This window comes from Alligator sinensis, unplaced genomic scaffold (assembly GCF_000455745.1).
Source record: "Alligator sinensis unplaced genomic scaffold, ASM45574v1 scaffold20_2, whole genome shotgun sequence".
Classification (NCBI taxonomy): domain Eukaryota; kingdom Metazoa; phylum Chordata; order Crocodylia; family Alligatoridae; genus Alligator; species Alligator sinensis.
Genome location: NW_005842012.1, coordinates 1808340 through 1829325, shown reverse-complemented (window position 1 = coordinate 1829325; position 20986 = coordinate 1808340). Strand labels below are relative to the sequence as shown.

Below are 20986 nucleotides of genomic sequence, written 5' to 3'. Positions count from 1 at the left end.
GAATGAGAGAGAGAGACAAAGACAGCCTGCCCAAAGGTAGATATGGTCAATTCTTCTGTCAAAATCAAGCTGCAGTCCCATGCTTATTTCAATCCTTGACAAAAATGATGCTTTCCATTACCTTTTAACAGGTACTGACAAGTTTGGTTCCTGAAAACAACTTCTACTTATGGCTCTGACACACATTTGTAGGCAGGCAGACTACACGCTAAGCAATAGGATCATGGGACAGAGCCATATAAGTTAGATTGTGGACAGGCCTAACTTTCAACTATTTTAAAAGGGGGAGGGGAGAAAGGGAGGGGCAGCTGCACTGTGGAAGGGCGTCATCTTTCAGCTAGCCCTCATTCATGTTCTTGTACATTTATGGGTGCACTTATTCTGTGTTATTTTAAAGTAGTAAAAGCAGGAGAGAAAAGGGGAACATGCTCACGCAATTTCTTTATGTTAGGTCTAAGTTTATAACTTTGGCTCTACTATACCTCTACAGTTTCCCAACTCCTTATGAGTTTCTCTAACCTTGTGAGCTAGAATCAAACCTCCTTGTAACTCAGAAGAAGATGAACCAAAACAAAATGTTCTAGAAGAAACAGTTTTGTTGATTTGGTTGATGGCACTATTCTACTTCAGTAATAGATGGGGGGCATGTCTATGTGTGCAATTAATGTACATGAATAAAAGCTCTGGAATTTATTGCTCGTGGGCACACCATTTGAACATGCACCCAGGAGCAATAAACTCCACAGCAATAAGCTCCAGAGTTTATTCATGCGTAGCATGATGAGCTGGGTTGGAGTAGTCCCAGCTAGCAGGGGACCTGGGGGGTTAGCCCGCAAGCCTAGACTGCTCTTCCCAGCCCAATGTGCTGTGGAAGGCTGGCTGGGGCATAAAAGGTACTTCAGGGAGCGATCCTAGATGCACAAGCTAAGGCTATTCCATCTTGGAGGAAAGGCAACAAGAGGGCACAGCAGCCCTCTTGGCTCTCCAGGGAACTGGCGGTTCTCCTGCGTCTAAAAAGACAGACCTACAAAGGATGGAGGACGGGATCCACCTCCAAGGAGGAATACTGTGCACTGGTCCGGACCTGCAGGGAGCAAACCAGGAAAGCCAAGACTGCCATGGAACTCCAACTGGCTACAAGTATCAAGGACAATAAAAAGCCCTTTTTCAGATATGTGGGGAGCCAGAGGAAAAGCAAGGGCAACATTGGACCCCTGCTAAATCAAAAGGGAGAACTGACGACCAACGCCCAGGAAAAAGCCAACTTGCTAAATGGGTACTTTGCGTCCGTCTTTCACAAGTCCCATGGGATGCCCCTGCCCATTACAGGACAGGGACGCCTAAGTGAGGGTGGTTCCTTGCCCTCCATCAATGCTGACCTTGTGAAGGAACAGCTTGCAGTCACCATCATTAGCTAACCTTGGAGATGGGAAATGAATCTTTACTACCTTGTCAATGGGATAAAAAATGTAATAAAACCATAATTCTTCTAAAAATCCCTGAAAACAAGGAAACAAGGAACAGTTTGAGGCTGGACACCTTCAAGTCAGCTGCCCCTGACAATTTACCCGCAGAGTACTCAAGGAGCTGGCTAGCATCATAGCTCAGCCTCTGGCACGGATCTTAGAGAGCTCCTGGCGCTCTGGTGAAGTGCCTGATGATTGGAAGAAGGCCAATGTGGTGCCTATCTTCAACAAAGGCTTCACTGATCATGTCTTCAAGGTTAAAGTGAAGATTGTAAAAGAAGCATACTACATACTTAAGAAATAACTCATGGCTAAACAGTGATGTCAACTGTGGGTATCTCCTTATTTCTGCTCAACCAAGATGAAAACCTTGGCGAATAGAAGGAAGAGCCCTTCAAAGCGGTTTTATTTTAGCCACGCTTTCAACTGAATTTGACACATCCATGGGACGTGAAGAGTGGAACAGTTTATACCCCTAATGAGAGTTTGTACTTTATTACCAGCCACAGTTGCTACAAGATGGAATACTCTATACTCTAGTTTCTCACAAAGTATACATACAGTAAAATTTTAAAATTTTCTCCCAGCTGTTGCTGAGGGACAAGTCAATCCTGTTTGCTGGACAAATCATTTAACATGTCATCCTAAAGAGGAGAAGCAATTACAAGAATGGCTTAAATTCCAGCAAAGTTGATTAGATTGCTACTGTTTAATAATGTTTGCATTTCAATTGTTCCTGACTACATTCAGGGATGTATTTGGTAGCCATGTTGGTCTGAGACAAAAAGAAATGCAAAACTCTAGAACTCTTGGTTCAGAGATGGTATCTTTTATTAGACCAACTAAGAAATTGTAAAACAATTATCTTTTTCTGACAGCTTTTGGGCACACATGCCCTTCCTCAGGCTCAGGGAAAATTAAAGATAGTAAAAGGTCACCATAGGTAGAAAATAAACTTCATTTTTGCACAGAGGAAGCTGAAGGTGGAACTATGTTCCTCTGGGTCCAAGAGAGTGTCTTTGTGAGTTGCTCTCTGATGTGTAGATAAGGCAGAATTCCTTCCCTGGTGGTGTCAGATGGCAGAAAGGCATGGAGGTATAGAAATCTTTCTTGTTGTTCAGCAATGAAGTTTAAATCCAAAATTTAAATTTAAAATTTAAATCATCAGCAGGACAATCAATGGGTTATTTACTTTTCACCCAACGAAGTGGAACAGCTGTATTGGGACACATTTCTAGTCTCAGCAAGCTGAGTTAAGAAATCCACTATATTGGTTGCCATCAAATGGCTTTGAGAGAGAGAGAGAGAGAGAGAGAAATGCTAGAAAGATGGCACAGTCCCCCGTACCATATGCTGGTTTTAAGAGCTGGTGTGGAGACATCTCTTCCCATCCCTATTTGGTACCTCTATGAAAGGGATGTGGCAACAGGTTCATTACACCTGGTTTCAAGGGTGTGACTCATGAGAAAGCCTGGCCTTCACTAGACAAGTCTGCCCCCTCCAACTAATTCAGCAGCTTTAAGTACAGCATAAGCTACTGCTGCATAGCTCTAGACATTTTAGTGATCAGTTAGTCATGCTGCTAGGATCTTCTTGAAAAAGTGAATGAGAGACATGACTTTCAAACCATCTGTATCTCAGTTTAAACAAACAAACAACAAAACCTGCATGCATTTCCAACTTCCAGCTTTCTCTTGCTCAATTCCAAGGCTTGCTGCAAGCAAAACACATGTTAGAATCTCTCAAAATTTCTCTTAGAATGAGGTAACTGAATATAGGGATTGCAGTAGCTTCCTTCAAAATAGCATGCACAAATAAGGTAGCAGAAATAGTCATCAGTGGTTTAGGACCAACTACCATGTATCCTTTCTCTTTTATATCTATCATTTGTAAATATTTGTTTTTAGACTGTAATTCTCATTACTAATTTGCAGGCTTTTGGGGACAGAGGTATTTGTTTATCATTAGTATAAAAGGCAAAAAATTAGAGATGTTAGCTTACTGTGACTGTATACAGAACCTTGTGCCAATTACTGGTAGCCAAGTGATACCAGCACTTCCTGTCTCTGCCACCACAGAAACTGAGCTGGCATTAATGTTATTAGGGATTGTGGACATGGACAACTGCTGGTGTTCAGAGAACAAGAGACCCTAAACCTCCTATACAGAGCTGCCTTTTGAAAAACATGCTTGTTAATGCCTGCACTGTAATCAGAAGTCACATTTATCTTTAAAAAGGATGATGATGTCAGACAGAAAATAGGACGAGTGTAACCATGGGTAGATATAACTTTCAACCACTTCAGAACAGGGAGTTGTTGAGTTTGAGTATCATTGTGATATGGTAATGGCTACATTTGTATCCTCCTATAATGTTGTAAATTAACTAAATAGCGGTAACTTTAATCCTGAATGAAACAGGGTTATAGTTCAAACAATTTTGCTCCATTTATACTTCTATAGAAGCATAAACAAGTATACTGTAACAGCTTATATTAGTAATATTCCATATAAGTATGTCCACACCCTGAATCTCCATATTTCAAATAAGCATATTATGCTAAAAAAACTGACATTAAATGGACAGTAAATTGCAAAAAAAATTCTTATTTTAGGGAGAAGGGAAGTGCCAAGTTGTCAGTTAATAAATTGAAAAATTAAGCTCAGAAGATTGTGTGATTCATATGCCACCCCATCTCATGTAAGTTATGTACCATTTGCAACCATAAGCCTGTTGCTTTAAGATTTCATGTTCTTTCTGCTGGCTCACTGTTATCCAGGTTGTCAAAAGGCATTGTGATTGTATCACATTCAAAGAAATAGGACATGACAGGGAGGGCATATGCCTGAACATCCACACACACACAGGTCTACATTGAGAAGTGAAGAGAGAGATATATAGAAAGGACTAATATTCAGCATGTTGAAGTTCGAAGCTGCTGCTTTTGATTCCAAATAGATATTTGAGCTTCCAAATTGATATTGTGTTCTTTTTAATAAGTTTTAAATTTATCACATTTACTTGCATACTGCATGCTTATTTCTGTGACAGAACAGAAGCATGGAGATGCTGTAATGGCTGCCAAAGGCTCTGCTTCTCTCCCTTTTCTGCAGCCAGCATTCAGTAGGAACAGGGTCCAGTTTTAACTTTTTCATAACTGGGGAAATGGCAGTGAGAAGGTCAAACTAGCTCTTGCCTGAAGCAGCCAATAAACAGGCTGAGGATAAGTAAGCCAGCTGCTCAGTGCAATTAATTTTCAGCCATAATTGGAAATATCTTATTTTTTCTGTATTTCATCCTGCTTTCCCAAAACAAGGTGTCTCTCTTATTTGCGGGGGGAGGCAGGGAGTATGCAAGAAAATATTGTAGATTCTGACTGCAGACTAAGTGCCAGCTCCCATAAAGAACTTTGGACTTAAGATATATGTCACCTTCGTCCAGTGACAATCTTGAAAACCTTGCTCTACAGCTGCCCAACCAAGCCTCAGAAACACATCTGAAAGATGTCTGGAAATTCTACTTCTGCACAAAAGCGACGTGATTTTTGACAGGCAAAGGGGCCTGACTGAAGCCGAGGTCTGAACCTAATCCATGCCCAGGTGATAGGCATTCTTTCACTTGTTTCCCCCAAAGGGTAAGTCTAGTAGGCACTGTCAGTGTGCGCCTGATACAGACTCAACACAATCCAATGACTGTTTCATAAATACTGAAACTGTCATAAAAATAAGGAGCGTGAATGGGGAAACAAGGTATTCCTTTAGTGCAGGAATGGGCAAAGTCTGGTCCACGCACTGGATCTGGCCCATGGTCAACTCCATTTCCCAGCAGCCCCCGCTTGTGTCACTGTGACCAGTTTCCATGGAGACCCCAGGAGTGATGGGGCTGTGACAGTGCAGGACTATGTTTTCCATGGAGAGTTGGAGACCAGCCCCAGTAGCACTGGCAGGGTGAGCAGCTGGGCGTGGAGCTGCTCCAGGGCTGGGGTCTTATGACAATGACAGTAGGGTCCGGAGCCGGGGCAGAGCTGTGATCCGCTGCTCGAACACCCCAGCCAGGGGCATGCAGACAGTGGATCATGACTTTGCTGTGCTCTGTATCACACTGTCACCACTGCAAGATCCTGGCCCCAGCCCTGAAGCAGCTCCTTGCCCAGCTGTGTGCCCTGCCAGTGCTGCTGGGGCCAGTTTCCATGGAAACCTGGGCCCTGTGCTATCACGGCCCCGCCTATCTTGGGGTCTCCATGGAAACCAGTCATGGTGGGAAGGGGCTGCTGGGAAATGGAGTGGCCGGATCTGTGATTTTGCCCACTCCTGCTTTAGGGAGTGCTGTAATTAACTCGGGTACATGATCAGGCTTCCTCTTCTGTTCTCTCTCTCTCTCTGGCCCTATGACGTTGTAATTCTGTTCTACAATGGTGCAGCTCCCGGAAGCGGGAATAATCTCATCTGGAACACTAATATTCTCCCATGAAGAGATGCAAATCACTAGGCTATTGTACAAAGAGAGGCAACCAACATTCCCTCCTCTAGCATTTTACAATTAGTCTGCTCTGTTTTGTGGGAAGAACAGTTTTAACCACCTAACTTTAAGAGGAGGGCTCCCAATTATTTTTTCAGAAAGGATGGATGCACCTCCAGATAGCCCTAAGTGATGTGGCAGAAAGGCAAGATTTAACGTTTAGCTTTGTACTTGGTAAGCAGCTGCACAGATGCTGACCTTAGGTAGTTTCCAGATCATGTTGGCCGTTTTGGATTCCATTTGAGGCATGTAAGTGTACATGCAGGCTAAGAAGTCTGAATTCCACTCCAACAGCCTAAACATTGGATGCTAACACCTAAATTTTAGCACCCAAGTTTTTCAGCAGAATCAGCCCCAAGTCAATTGCTCATGTGTCACTGGTAACTGTACGATTCAAATAAACTACTGAGGCACATCCTACATTTTTCCAAGCCTCAGCAGTTTGCTTAGTACTTAGTGGAACTCTCGGAAGTTACGTTATAAGTCAGCTAACACCCTCCTCCAAGAAAGCTCTACAAGGCTACCCTCAGAGTTTTTTATTACGGCTGGTAACATCCTAAGAATGTGGCGCCAAAGAGCTTAGAGACCTGCTGAAAGCACAGAAATGTCCATACCCATCATGCCAGTCACACTGTGGTCTCCAGGGAGAGTAGCTTCAAAGAAATAGCAGTGTCTGGGAATCTCATAGATCACCAGTTACTTTGCAGCAAGACAGATTCTTGCTTTCATGGGAGACAAGTCAGCTTTATGCTGGAGCTTCCTTCGTGCTATTTGGGAAGGACCATTACACAGCATTGCAAATAAAATACGTTGTTCTTTCCAAGAAGTTTGTTTTTCCTAAAGCCTTTTCCTAAAAAATGACTCTATACTCTAATGCCACATACTGTAGAGTCTGTATGACATTTTGTATCCAGAGTGAATACAGAGAGGTGGTCTCAGTGAGGGGACACATCAAGAGACTTCTATCCAGTAAACATCTCTCCGCCCTTAAGAAATTGGTGGTCATGATCAATTCATAGACAGATATACAGGTCCAGATAGAGGTAAACTGCCTCAAGTTGCAGTTCATTAACATCACCAAACTTATTGCCAATAGCAGAGAAAAACAGTGTGACAAAAGTGCAGTGATCATACAAAAACCTGAATACTGTGATGAAGAGATATCCTGTGATATGAAGGAAGCTGCTACACAAAACAAACCACAACAACAAAAACAATACAAAATCTAGACTGGAGATGTAGCCATCTTAACCATCAATCACTGATGATAAAAAACCCAAACACTAATTTAAAGAGAGGTTTTGCAATTTGCGCTTTGAAAATGTCCTCCTTCTTAAAAATATAAAATAAAATGTTGATTAAATGCCCTGTTCTTGAGTACTGCCATGAAAAAGAAAGGGAATTTTAAAACTACCCAAGGCAATTGGGTGAGCGTGGAGAGTTCCAGATCTCTAAAAAGCAAAAACAGGTGAATGAAAAACAAACCTACCCTCCTCCAAGCCCTGCTCTCAAATCAGCATGCCTATTCTTCCTGTGTTTTGAACTGACATTATAGCATAACCAATAGTCCAAAGTCACATTCCTGTTGACTGTATGTGCCTTTTATCAAAGCATGTATACACACTCCTTACAAATCAGTTAAGTTTTGCATCTACAATACACAGGTAAAAAGTACTACTTCAAAAAATCATAAATACCACATGCTTTGCATCAAAGCCATTTCCCACCTACCCACATCATGTGATAAAACTTCCCAGAACACATTCAGAGTTGGCAATATAATTCCTGGACCACGATGGCTACATCACTCTAACACTGCATTTTTTAGACAGTAATTCATACTTTCATCAGCTAGTTATTACTAGATAGTACTAGTATAGCATCAAAGTTAGCCAAAGTACATTTCCAACCATTTTTGTTCTCTTGAATAAAAGGTTTTGCAAATATCTAAGCTGCATTCTAGTATTTCTTCTCTTTTCACATGATAATTTTGAGAGGTGACCAATAAGATCCCTTTTCACGGTTTGATGTTAGATAACTATTGCAATAACACAGTTACTACTGTTACATTAATTTCATTTTGGAATCTATTTAATGCACAGGTCTTTTAAAATGTCTAGGTTTCTGTCTTTCATGATAATTACAGCTTTTTAAGTAATCCTACAACTGTTTGCAAATTGCTATATTTATCCATATATCTACATTTTAAAGCTTTAAAACATATACATTGTGCTTTCTGCTCAGAGGTCTGCTTTGTTTTTTATAGAGCTATTGTTTTTAAAGTTTCAACTTCTTCAGTGTTTATAAGCAAATGATGCTACACATGTTGATAACTGCATTAACAGGCAAGGCCGATGACAATATAACTTATGTAAATAAACCGGATCAGTTCCAATCACTGGAACAAATGCAATCATATAACAAACAACCAAACTATTTTTGGATATGTCAATATCAGAAAGTTTGGATCATTTCAAGCTACTAGACAAACCTACTGTGCTAGGAAAAAATACATCTGTTCTTTCTGTACATTTTCTGTTGCTAGGAGTACTAGTGTCTAAGTAAAAAAGACGGAAAAACTGTCCACCAAAAAAAAAAAAATCCATCAACTGAAGCTTCATTTCTAAAGCTTCATTTGGAAAGATTTTCAGTTCTGCCAGTTTTTTTGGTCCAATCTGTTTTGCTTTGTGTATTTTGTAAGCAGCTTAGTGCAAATAACTTCTTTATAAATATGTCTGTTAGTATATTTTCAAATAATTCTTAAACTTTCAGTTACTTAAAAATCACTTCACAGTTTTCAAGACATTTTCCTTCCACACTTCCTGGCCCTTTCCACCAAATGATGTCACAGGCCCCAAAAACATGTGGCCAAGACTTAGCAAGATTCAAACAACACTAACATTTAACTGAATAACACAAACATCATGCAGTTTCAATAGCTAAGGCTTGAAAAATATATCAACATTTCACATTATTAAAAATTGAATGAGGAATTTCTGATGATCTCATGAAGTCTCTTCCAGCCCCTAATGTCTATGAAATCTATGAAATTTGTGGAAAGCAGAACACACTGCATCTGCCTAATACTAGGCTTCCTGCACTTTCCTCTGAGGCATCTGGTGCTGACCACTATCAGAAACTGGATATACTGGGTCTGATGGAGCAAAAGCCTGGTCCAATATGACATCTCTTATATTCTTATTTGTGTAACCTACGTGATCGCACAGCCCAACAGTTCTGAAATGCACACTGCACTTTCAGAATACTACGTCAGTGTTTTGTAGTGGTATAAGGAAGCATCCAGAATTAGGAGTAACTTGGTAATGTCACGTGGCCATCCCATTTTTTCCACCTCAATTTTAAATGTACAGTACTGAATTTAAATTATGCATTAGAACACTGCAGATAAAAATGTTATTATATTCTGTGTAAAAATAATAAGCAGTCATTCATTCACCTTTACCCAAATAAACTTGGAGGACACCTTTCAACTAGTAAACAATATAATATATAGTTTCATAGTTGGTAGGGTCGGAAGGGACTTGAACAAATCATCAAGTCTGACCCCCTGCCATGGCAGGAAAGAGTACTGGGGTCAAACAACCCCGGCAAAGTGTTCATCTAGCCTCCTCTTAAAGACCCCCAGGGTAGGAGCCAGCACCACTTCTCTTGGAAGTTGGTTCCAGATCCTAGCCGCCCTGACAATGAAGTAGCAACTCCTGATGTCTAGCCTGAAGCTACCCTCTGCCAGCTTGTGACCGTTGCTTCTTGTCATTCTTGGTAGTGCTCGGGGGACCAGGGACTCCCCCAATGCCTGCTGGTCCCCTCTGACTAGTTTGTAAACAGCCGCTAGATCCCATAGCCACTAGTTTGTAAACGGCCACTAGGTCCCATAGCCTCTCCTCGTAGGGCTTGCCCTGCTGACCCCTGATCATGTGAGTGGCCCTCCTCTGGACCCTCTCCATGTTATCCACATCCCTCCTGAAGTGCAGCGCCCAGAACTGGACACAGTTATAATTATAATTATATTATATATAATAGATAGATACCAAAATAAATATTTTAATTTTAAATAAAACAGACCTTATAGACTAATTACCAGTACATTGGAGAAAAACAAGAAATTACATCACAGGAAGAAAACACCACCACTTAAAAATACAAATGTAAGAAGTGTCTTGATTTTTAAAATCAGACCTGTTCAAATCAGGCAATTTTAAGTCAACAACCTCAGGAAGTATTGACAATGAAAGGCTAGCCCAGTCTTCAATAGCAGGAAAGTCAGAATTTACAGGTCCATTTTGCCACAAAAAAAAATAAAGAAAATAGACAGTGGATATCACTTTTCCTTCTTCGCTTCCTTTTCTAAGTTGAACTTCACTTGTCCACAGGAAAAAAGGAGGTTTTTAACTATAAGCTAAAAATAAATGCATTTTCATACAAAAACAAGAGCAAGTGGGATATCTCATTACTTTAGTCAGAGACCAATACTGCCTCCTTAAAAAAAGCAAGATGCAAGAAAGTATTGACAGATGATCTCAAAAATATTTATAAAAAATAGTCACCAGTTAATGTAAATTTGGTTTGCGTTAACATAAATTTTATTTTTAGTTAAGCTCCACATTTTCTACAAGTTTCTAGATTCTTTAAACCCACAGAGATGCAGTCTAAAATGTGCTTTAGAATGCTTAGGCAGACACGGTTCCTTGGGTGAATTTGATATCTTTTAGTAGACCAACCGAAATGGTTGGAGAATAGGTATTAAGCAAGCTTTCGAGTTCAAAAACCCTTCGTCAGGCTTTAGAATGCTTCATATTTAAAAACTTATCTAACTTTGTCCCAACTATACAGTTGGTCCAATAAAAGAAACTGTCCAAAAATATCCTTGCCTCTTTCCTAATTACTTAGGGCTGCCAACCCTCCAGGATTGCCCTTGAGCAGGGGTGGGCAAAATACAGCCCAGGGGCCAGATGCGGCCTGCCAGGCCATTCAATCCAGTCCGTGGGGCCCCTAAAAAATTTAGAAAATTAATATGAATCTGCCCTGGGCTGCCTGTCATGTGGCCCTCGATGGCTTGCTGAAACTCAGTAAGCAGCCCTCTGCCCAAAATACTTGCTCACCCCTGCCCTAGAGTCTCCAGGAATTAGATATAATCTCCAGGAGACTGCTGAGAGCCACCCGGGAGATAAATGATGCGGCATTCATTAAAATAAATATTAAGCGTTGAATCCAATTTATACAGCAGTCCAGTGGGTTTTTAAATTGTAATAGTAATGTACATTTGCCTTCCTGAGTACAGTAGAGTAGATCAGTCATTAATGTCATTACATCATGTGATGAAACCTCCTGGAATAGATTCAAACAGAGTTGGCAGCTCTATAATTCCTGGACCACGATGACTACATCACTCTAACACTACCTTTTTCAGACAGTCATTCATGCTTTCATCAGCTAGTTATTACTAGATAGTACGAGTTATTTAGTACCAGTGATTGATAAAATTGCCACAATCAATACATTTAATACCAGCAAAGTCTGGTGTATATGTATAAGCACCATGAAGACTCCATAATTTTAGCTCCCAGTCTTATTCTGCAAATCCCTACAAAGAACCTAACTCAGATAGTGGACCTCAAAACTCAGCCTCATTTCAACTTTTAAGACTAGGGTGAAATTTAAGCAGCTTCTCCCCAGAAGAGATGAACTTTTCTCAAAACTATTTGCATCTAAACACAAATAAGACATCCTTTTTGAGAAAACCTTTATGCAACTACTCATTTCCAACAATATTCTCAAGCCTTTAGACTTATAATTACCAAAAAACCCACCTCTTGAATTCACGCCGGTATCTGTACATCAGTTACATTTACAGAGATAGACCAAACTGAAGCAAACTGAATTAGGCAAATAGTTATTTGGGTAAATGTGACATCTTTTGTTAGACCAACTGAAGAGGTGGAAAAATTATTCTTTGCAAGCTTTTGAGAACAGGTGCCCTTCTTCAGGCCTAGGGAGAATTTGCTGGTGTTTGTTTTCTCTCTAGGATTAACTAGAAGTTTAAGCCAGTATGCAAAATGCAGTCTGGAAAAATGCAATTGTGTGGCATGGAAGATCAGAGGCACAGGAGTTAATGGGTGAGAGACAGGTAGGTTGCAGGGGGCAGGGAACAAAAGAGGGGAATGTTGACAGGTGATAAAATGTAGCTAGTAAATGTAGAGAGGTTTACCTCAGCTTATTAGATGGCAGACAGGCTATAATGTGCCAATGTCTACATTTAGTCCATGATTTTCTGTGTCCGGTAGATTTATGAAATGAAGTTAATTGGCTCATCTACAAAAATTCCCTCTGACGATTAGAACCGAGAGACTGGAGAGGGAGTGGTTGTCTTGTGAGAAATGTGCACCCACAGGTAATTCGGTATTTTTATCTTTGATAGATTTTCAGTGTGCATACAGTCTGGTACGCAGTTGTTTTTTTTCTTCTGTGTGTCTAAAAGCTTGCAAAGGACAATTTTTCCAATTATTAGGTTGGTCTAATAAAAGTTATCACATTTACCCAAATAACTGTGTCTGCTTATGTCCTTAGACCAACATAACTACAACCAACACCCCCAAAATATGGCAAATTGAATTATGTACTCAGTTTCCTATAAACTTGTGCGATGTTTAATATTCAAAAGTGATCCAAGCCGTTTCACTTAGATTTTTTAATGCTCTCTATGCAACACTGTGGATCACAGTAACATTGACCCTGTAATTGGAGATCAAAACATTGGAGATTGCCCCATTTCAGGGAAAAAGGTTCATGAGAAGTAAACATGATGTACATTTTCTACTTAGAGTATCTCCACCTTTATTCCCTAAATCTTTGACTAAGAGTCTGAGGCCAAACCTTCCTTGTGCTATTTGAATCTTACTGACCTGCACTTTGCTTACTTCCTTAACAGTGTGCTTCCCTCTCTTGCTTTCCTCTCCCTTTGAGGCACAGAGCATGCCATAGCAAGTTTATTAGTAAAAGCCTACAGATGAACCAAGTCTTGCCAAATACAGTAGTAGGGACTGATGACTGCCTGAACAGTTCCACAGATAGGCTCCTTACTAAAGTGTTCCTGCAGTAGTACCAGAAGCTTGAGACATGTCAGAGAAGTGACAGAGGAATGTAGAGAAGCCATTTACTGCTTTTCTTTGCTCCCTTACTATTTCAGGAACTCCAAGCAGCACACTGGGAACAAAATCTTGAAGGATCTTGAACAATAAAACATTATTTTCCCAGAAGCTACAGATGGTTACAACTTTACTCAAGGAGTTTGGAGGACAGATGCTTAACCTTCATCCTAGTAATGGAGCAGCTCTGAAGTAAATTACAAAGACACTATTCACCTGCTCTGCTGAAACATCTGAAATAGCCGGCAGCTGACAGAAGGGAGATGGTAAGATAAAGGAAGGAATTTTAAAAGAGAATTTATAAACTGAAAGAAGTGCAGTGTATTGGAGTGTCATTTACATAATCCAATTTACGATTGCTCTACATATTAATATTTTCTAGCACACCTTACAAAAAACTACTGGAATTTAACTTCCTGGAGTGACAGGTTGAGGTACATTTAATTGTCATCTGCCTACAATTTCTGCCACAAAAATAGGGCCAAGTACAGACATTCATTTCTACCAGTAAGAATTTCTGAAAATTAGGCTGGGAGCGGGAGCATGCATGACTTCTAGTATCCTAAATGGAGAGCTATACAAGCAAACTCTCCAACCAGGGGTCACTAGAGGGCCATTCTCTGGGCCACCCACCCATGGGGATCCCATAACTTGAAAGCTTGTCATCTCTGTTGCCTGAGAAGGAAGCAGGCTATCAATAGGCAACCTCCCTGACTTTAAATTGCCTTGTGAAATCCAGGTGGGTGACACCTGGGGTGATTTAAAGCTGGAGGTGTGCGGAAGCAAAGGAAGGGATAAATTCCCCTTTCCCAACTCCCCAGGTTTAAATCACACCGAGTACATCTACCTGTGCACTTTAATGCACGTCAGCCTATTTTAATGTGCATTAAAGCATCACTTAAAAACTATATATACACATACACACAGGTGTATATATGCATATGTATATAGGTGTATATACAGGTGTGTGTATATTATGTGTGTCTGTATCGTGCTTTTTACTTAATGCACATTAAAATAGGCTAATGCTCATTAAGCATCACTTAAAAAGCACGCTCTTTAATTAATATACATTAAGTCAGGCTAAAGCACATTTTCCTAGTACTGTACCTCACTATGGAGGGCACCTATACACAAGCACAGAGGCTGCTCCGATGTGCTGGAACTACAGTGTGTCGAAGCAGACTCAAGAGTCTGGTGAAGTATGGCAGTTTCCTGTGTCTCGTGCATCAGTGTCCCTGTGCTTAAAAATGGAAGCAGGGGTGCTTGAACTAAAGCTAATCAAATGACCTTCAGTTCCATCGCCCGCTGCCATTTTTAATTGCCCCCACCCCCCAGAGCACATGTAAAAGTGCCTGGAGGTACTAGACTTAACGTGCATTAACTAAAGCAAGTTAATATATGTGTAGATGCATCCACTGGTGTGCCACCCAGAGGCGCACACAGAATTAAATGCCTGCAGGCCATGCACTGAGAGAGGATAACTTCTTTGGCCCTGGTTCCTACCCCCAGGGCTTTCAATCCCTGCCTGGGTAGCATTTAAAGCCCGGGGCCAGGAACTAGGCTGGGGAACAGCATCCTTAAACCAAATCCCTAGAAATCCTCTGTGGTTCCAAGGCTGCCCAAGCCCAGACATCCTTGCAGTCACAGAGCAAAGCTGTTTCCCACCACCTTCATGCATCCCAGTGCAACCAGAGGCATGAGTGGGGTGGGGGACAATGCTTCTATGATTGCAAAGCAGGGAGGGACAAGGAATTCTCTCAGGGCTGGAACCATCTAGCAGCTCTAGGTCTTTGGCCCTGCCTGCACTATTCTGGGTGGAGTTTGAGGAGGGCAATACACGAGGGCTCTTCCAATGGCAAGAACCTGGCAGGGTTCCAGGATGGTTCCCACTTAGGGAAAGTGCCTTCTTCCCCCAAACTCCATCCGGACTTGTAGGACAAGGGCCAGGGTCCCCACAGGTTTCCCTGACTGATGGCTCCAGGGCAACCTGTCAAGGAACCAGTGCCTGTCTTCCCTCCCTTCCTCCCCCATGAAGGGTGGGAAGGAGAGCAGAGGATTGTGAAATACTGGGTGTTTCTCTCTAAGGGAAGTGTACAGGCACTCAACTTAGATCAGAAGAGAAAGCTTCCTCATATGTAACAGATCCAGGGGGCTTATTACATGTTTGTAAGTCACGAATCATTGGAATAGTGATCTATTAAAATGAGTATGTATTAGGAGAAAACTCTCACCTGAAAGGAATCAACATTGCAATGCCATGAGGTCACTTAACACATGCTAAACTTCTTGAACATGCCTCTGTTTGCATTTTAACTGCACTTAGGGCTCCAATTCATGAGCAGCAAGCCTGCTCCAACTCACTGTAATTACGGTGCATACTGAAGTACAACCTATCGGTGCCGTAATTACAGACTGTTGGAGCAGATTCAATTAATCAAGTCTGCTGGACTGCGGTAATTGCTCTACTCCAGCAGCCTCTACTGTCTTGTGCATCAGTGTCCCTACACTTCAAAATGGCAGTGGAAGGCCTTTATCTAAAGCTTGTTTGAAGAGCTGTGGATAAACTGCCCCTGCCGCCACTTTGAAGTACAGGGATACTGAGACATGAGACACTATGGGTACTTTAATTAGCGCAGCTCTCAGAGCTGCTATAATTAAGGCATCCCTTCTCCCAACTCCCAGAGCACACATGTAAATGCACATAGTGTTAAATTGAACACGTGATACCATCCTAACTTCTTGCAGAAAAGCCAGTTCTCTTCCACAAGAAAGCTCTTGAACTTTGAAAGGCTTTTCTCCAGCACAAATGAAAATGTTTGTGTATAGCCTGTATCTGAACGTGAAAGGAGCTTTTTGCAATTGTGCTGAAACATAAATCAGGTAACCAAAGTTTCAAGATCTAAATTACAGGCCATTACATTATCCTCCTTCCTCCCAACACACATTCTAATAGATTTTCTCTGTTCTTATAGGTGGTTTTCTAGCAGCCCCCTAAGTGGCACTGTGGCTTCTTTAAGAAGCAGATGTTTGTCTTTCTTAAACTGGGCAATGTTGACAGTTATGGGCTTTATTCTCATACATTTCTTGGACTATGATGGCTACAACACCACTCCAACCCTACTATTTTAAGGGGACTAGATATTCAAAATCAACAGATTTGCACAACGAGTGCCCTTCTTCTTAGCCTGGTCTCCAAAGAGTACTGCCATGAAAAAGACTCAGACACAGCTTGGTTTGTAGGTTCCCTCCACATGCCATGAGTGAGAAAAAGGAGTGGTACAGTTAATGTCTGAGGGAGAGGGAAAGGACTGCTACATGTCATGTGATAGGAACTCCTCAGGAACACTGGGGTTTAGCTTGGAAAGGGAGTTTGGGCCCTAAATTATTTTAAAATGAAAAAAATTGGCTTCATTCATCAGTATGGAAAAGCAAGGTATATTGGAAAGTTTATTGAAATGAAACAAGCCATGGTGTGCAGGGTACTGTATATTAAATGGCTTTAAGCCTGGGCCCAGTTGTCAAGAGCATTATTTTGAACCTTCAAACATTCACTCACACATGCTTTCTTTTTCTAGTTATAGTAACGGATTACCAGACCAGGATTTGGGCATCAATATATAAAGCAAAGTGGAAAAGGTGAGGTTTAAAGTGAGGACCTGATGATGTACAGCATGTGAGAGATACTCAGTTAGAATAGCATTCTGAACACTCGCAATGGGCTACTTATGCTGTAAAGTTTCTGACAAGGGTATTATAGAGCTTGGACTTTTCACTTATAGTCCTTATTTCAAGGGTCTAAAAATATAGAAAAAAGTTCTCAAAATGCTGGTATTTGTGTTTAGTATAATGCAACGATTTTTTTAAAAAGTTGGATAAAAGGAAAAGAAACAAAACAATAAGATTTCTGGTAGTCCAATATGTTACAAAAATACAGTATGTACACAAACATTGTTAGGGCTTTGCATATGTTATACAAATTAGACAACACAAAAAATACATCTTTATTGTTATTAAAGACCATATTTAACTTGCGTACAGGTCATTAGGATGGAGAACTTTTTGATGGACAAATTTGACTGCACAGGACTACAAGCACCTTTCTTCATGTGCACACTTAAAAACATACAATTATGTTAACTGCATACAAATATAAGGATGTGTCCATAGAAACACAATGGTCACTGATGTACAGGATAATCATCATTTTATTACAAAGAAGCAGATGCATGCCAACAGTTACTATATATTTATGATTAAATAGTAATCCAGGCAACAAGGTTTTTTAAATGAAAAATATGATTTCCACTTTAATCCAAAAATTTACAATTTATAAAAATGTGTACACATGCTTATGACATATTATTGCTTTTCTTGTATGTTAGCTTTATCTATATTTTAAGATTCTCACACAAGGCTTTGCAAGTGAAAAGAATTCATACAAGAATGCAGAGTGAAGCCAGAATAGGACTGTTCAATGTGTTTGACTGACTAAGCCTGCTCCATTAAAATTACTTTTTTTGGTACAACATGAGATAAAAATTTCTCTCTGCTTACATTTCTTTCAATCACTTTCAGATGCATACTGTGTTCTAGAATACCATTTTCTGAATATAAGACTATGGATTTGTAATTAATGAAACGTTGCCTGAACTGATGTTAGAGCTAGGATGGCATAAATTAAACCACTGAGTGATTATTGTAAACGAACTGATAAAATATACTACGAATTTAATAATTCATGTATATGGATATATAGTTTCTTCTTAAGTCAGCTTTATTTGCATCGAAACATACTTTAAAATGTTTAAAAGGATAGGGAAGCAAAGATTTGACAATGTTCTTCCTACCTCCCATTCCTTAGAAGCAGTTTCATTAGTGGAATCCTCACTAACTTCAGGCTCTTCATTCTTCTTTACCACTATAAACCCAGGCTCTCTAATGGATTCTCCAGTATCCTCCGAGTAGATTTCTGGGCTCCACTGAACAAAGAAGGCATACAAGTGATCTGTCCTGAAGGAGGGGGGGAAAATAAAATTAGGCGGGTGGCAATATGTCAAGATACCTTTTTTCCTGCTTTACAGCTGTATTAAATTAGAAAAGTCATCATAATTAATATATACTCTTTCCAATGTGGTGCCTGATGTTAAAAGTGGATAAAAAGGCTTTACTTGGCAAGCTTACTTGTGATTTGCACCCATTAGCACAATACATTAATGTCCGAAATTAGGAGTTTTTCACATGGAGATTAAGCCAAAATCTGAATAGACAGGCTTGCACCTGCATTTCCTCATTGTCTCCCTCAGGTACTAATGCAGAAAACAGCAAATAGCGTTCTGGTTTCTGTAGGTCCCAAAGGCAGAAAGTTGGATATGGTTCCACTGTTTGGGACAGCGGGATGCCAAAGGATGCCACAGAAAATTGTTACCAGTCCCTAAGTGTTATGAAATTCTGAGAATTCTTAGTGCATGGGAGATTTATGGGAATGGCAGAGTGGAGCTGCTACAACTGGGTTTGGCAAACTATGGCTCATGGACTGGATCTAGTCCATGGACTTGGGGCTCAGCAGTGGGCTCCCGTCTTTGGCTGCAGGCACTCTACACATGCTTTTATGGGGACAGGCAAGCAGTGGCCGGGTCCTAGTGCCTACCTTCCTCTTATCCAGGATGGATCATTTCAGCCCACAGCTGGAAAAGGGTACCTACCCATGCTACAATATTTGTTCACCATGGACGTGATAGTTTTATTACCTTTGGGAGTGGGACTCAGAATCTTTCCTTCCCTTTTTCAAGGGCTTCCCTTGTGGTAGACTTGGGTATTTTGGAATAACACTAAGGACAAGATTTGGCTCAGAGATGAAAGAAGAGAACACATGTGCTATCTTGCCTGAACTGTCATTTAGAGATTAGTCAGAGATCACATCTAATTGCCTAGGAAAAAGTTCTTAGAGGGCTCTATTGGAGTCTTTTCTATACACGTTTCTAAAGATAAAAATAGCACATGAAAAGTGTTTGTCTGAAAGTTGATGTTAATTTTATGAACTTTAATGATTAAAAAAAAAAGATAATGGATATTAAAACGATGTATTGGGAAAGAAGAGGAGGAGGATGGGCTTTATAGCAAAAGGGGCTGAGGCAGAATATGTTACAAATAAAAACATTTTAAAACAAAACTGGCCTGTAACTTATAATCAAGAGTCTTAACCCCCACCCCCCCCCCAAAAAAAAACAAAACAAAAACTAGCTGAGGCATTCTCTTGGTCCTTATTGTTAATTTTTCACGAACACTGGAAACGCAAAAAAAAATTCAGGAATAGAACACTATCAACATAATTCCAATTTTATTATAAAGTTGATGCGACATGTCATATGTTCTCACATACAATATACCCCAGAACATAATGCACATCTTTTCTTTGAAAGGCAAACTGAAGAAAGAGATTTTTCCAGAGTTATGATAGCACAGAACAGGGATAGAACTTAATTTTCAGATGACTCATCCTCCTTTTTCAGCTTAAAGACAAAACCCCAGCTGCTGCTCAGAAGACTGTTTCCATGTGTAGATATATGATTTTGAAAAGAGCTAGAGAAATCCAGAGACCAGAGAGTAGGAGCAGCTAGCAAAACTGCCCCAAGGACAGGATGATCATATGTCCTGATCCAGCTGAGAGAGTCCCATATTCTGGATGCTGGTCTTGGGCAGCTGGTATGAATTAAAATGAGCATCCCAGAAAGGCAGGGGTGCAAAATGCAGTCTGGCAGGGAAGCAGAGCAGTGTGGAGTGCCAGACAGGTGGGTGGGCCTGGCACACCATGCTACCCCTCTCCCGCCTCTGCCTGCAGCAGTGCTGCTGACATGGGAAAGTGGGTTGTGGGAGGGGGAGAGGGAGGCAGCAGCATCTCAGATGTCCTTATGGTCAGCCTATCTAAGGAAGAGTAGGTTGATTAGCCACACATCAAGGCCATTCAAAAGGAGAGACAAATGTTAACACCTGTGGAGTGACTCCATCAGCCAACTCCCTGAATAATAATGCTACAGTTGCTGAAGGGTGTTTCTATCCCAGGCAGAAAATCAGCTTTGCTATTTAATATGCACAACCAAATTTGGGTGCGCTCAGTTCAAGGGGGGAAAAAAAGCATGCGTTGTATGTGAGAAAATACAGCATTCTGATTTTTTTTCCAAGGCATATGATTTAGTATTACATGACATTTTGATAAAAAAAACATGCAGTCTGAGGAATTAACAGAACACATTACATATCAAAATGTAGTTAATTGGGAAAGACTTCAAAAGTGGGACTACCACTAGTGGTCCTCCTTAGGGACTGGCTGTTGGTCCATTATAACTGTTACTGATGACTGTGAAACTCAAGCTGAGTTAGGCCTACACACAGAAGATAAAATATAAAATATTGATGACAATTGCATACTGCAAAAGGATGGAGGTTTGAGACTGGACCTTCTGAAAAGAAATAAGCGGGCATCACTTCCAACTTATCTTACTGAATTTATGAAGATTTTTAAGCAAGCTCCTATTTGTTTGGTATGTAACTCTATGAAATGTCTATCTTTATTCAATTAGTATAATAAATATTTATTTACCATTAACTCGTGTTTATGTGTAGGAAGAGACATTCTCCATATAGGCTTCAATAAGTGTCTCCTCCTGATTCTGTCTCATTTTGCATTAGTGGTTCCCATGATCTTCCAAGGACAACTCCTCAAAAACCTTACATTTTCCTGGTTGTTAATCAATTACTTGATATATTCCAACTCTCTCTCCTTGTTTCTCTTTTTTGTTTCTCTTCTCTTTTTCCTCTTTCTAGCTTGTTCTCGCTCT

General features: G+C 40.6%; 1 protein-coding gene across 7 annotated transcripts in view; it reads right to left on the bottom strand.

Moving 5' to 3' along the window:
- OXR1 (oxidation resistance 1) overlaps positions 1-20986 on the bottom strand; it is a 461315-nt gene that overhangs the window by 43850 nt on the left and 396479 nt on the right. For all 7 annotated transcript variants that reach the window (XM_014519136.2, XM_014519135.1, XM_006021932.3 and 4 more), the window contains one exon: positions 17999-18161. In XM_014519136.2, the coding sequence (XP_014374622.1) occupies positions 17999-18161 (163 nt within the window). The remainder of the gene's footprint in view (positions 1-17998; positions 18162-20986) is intronic.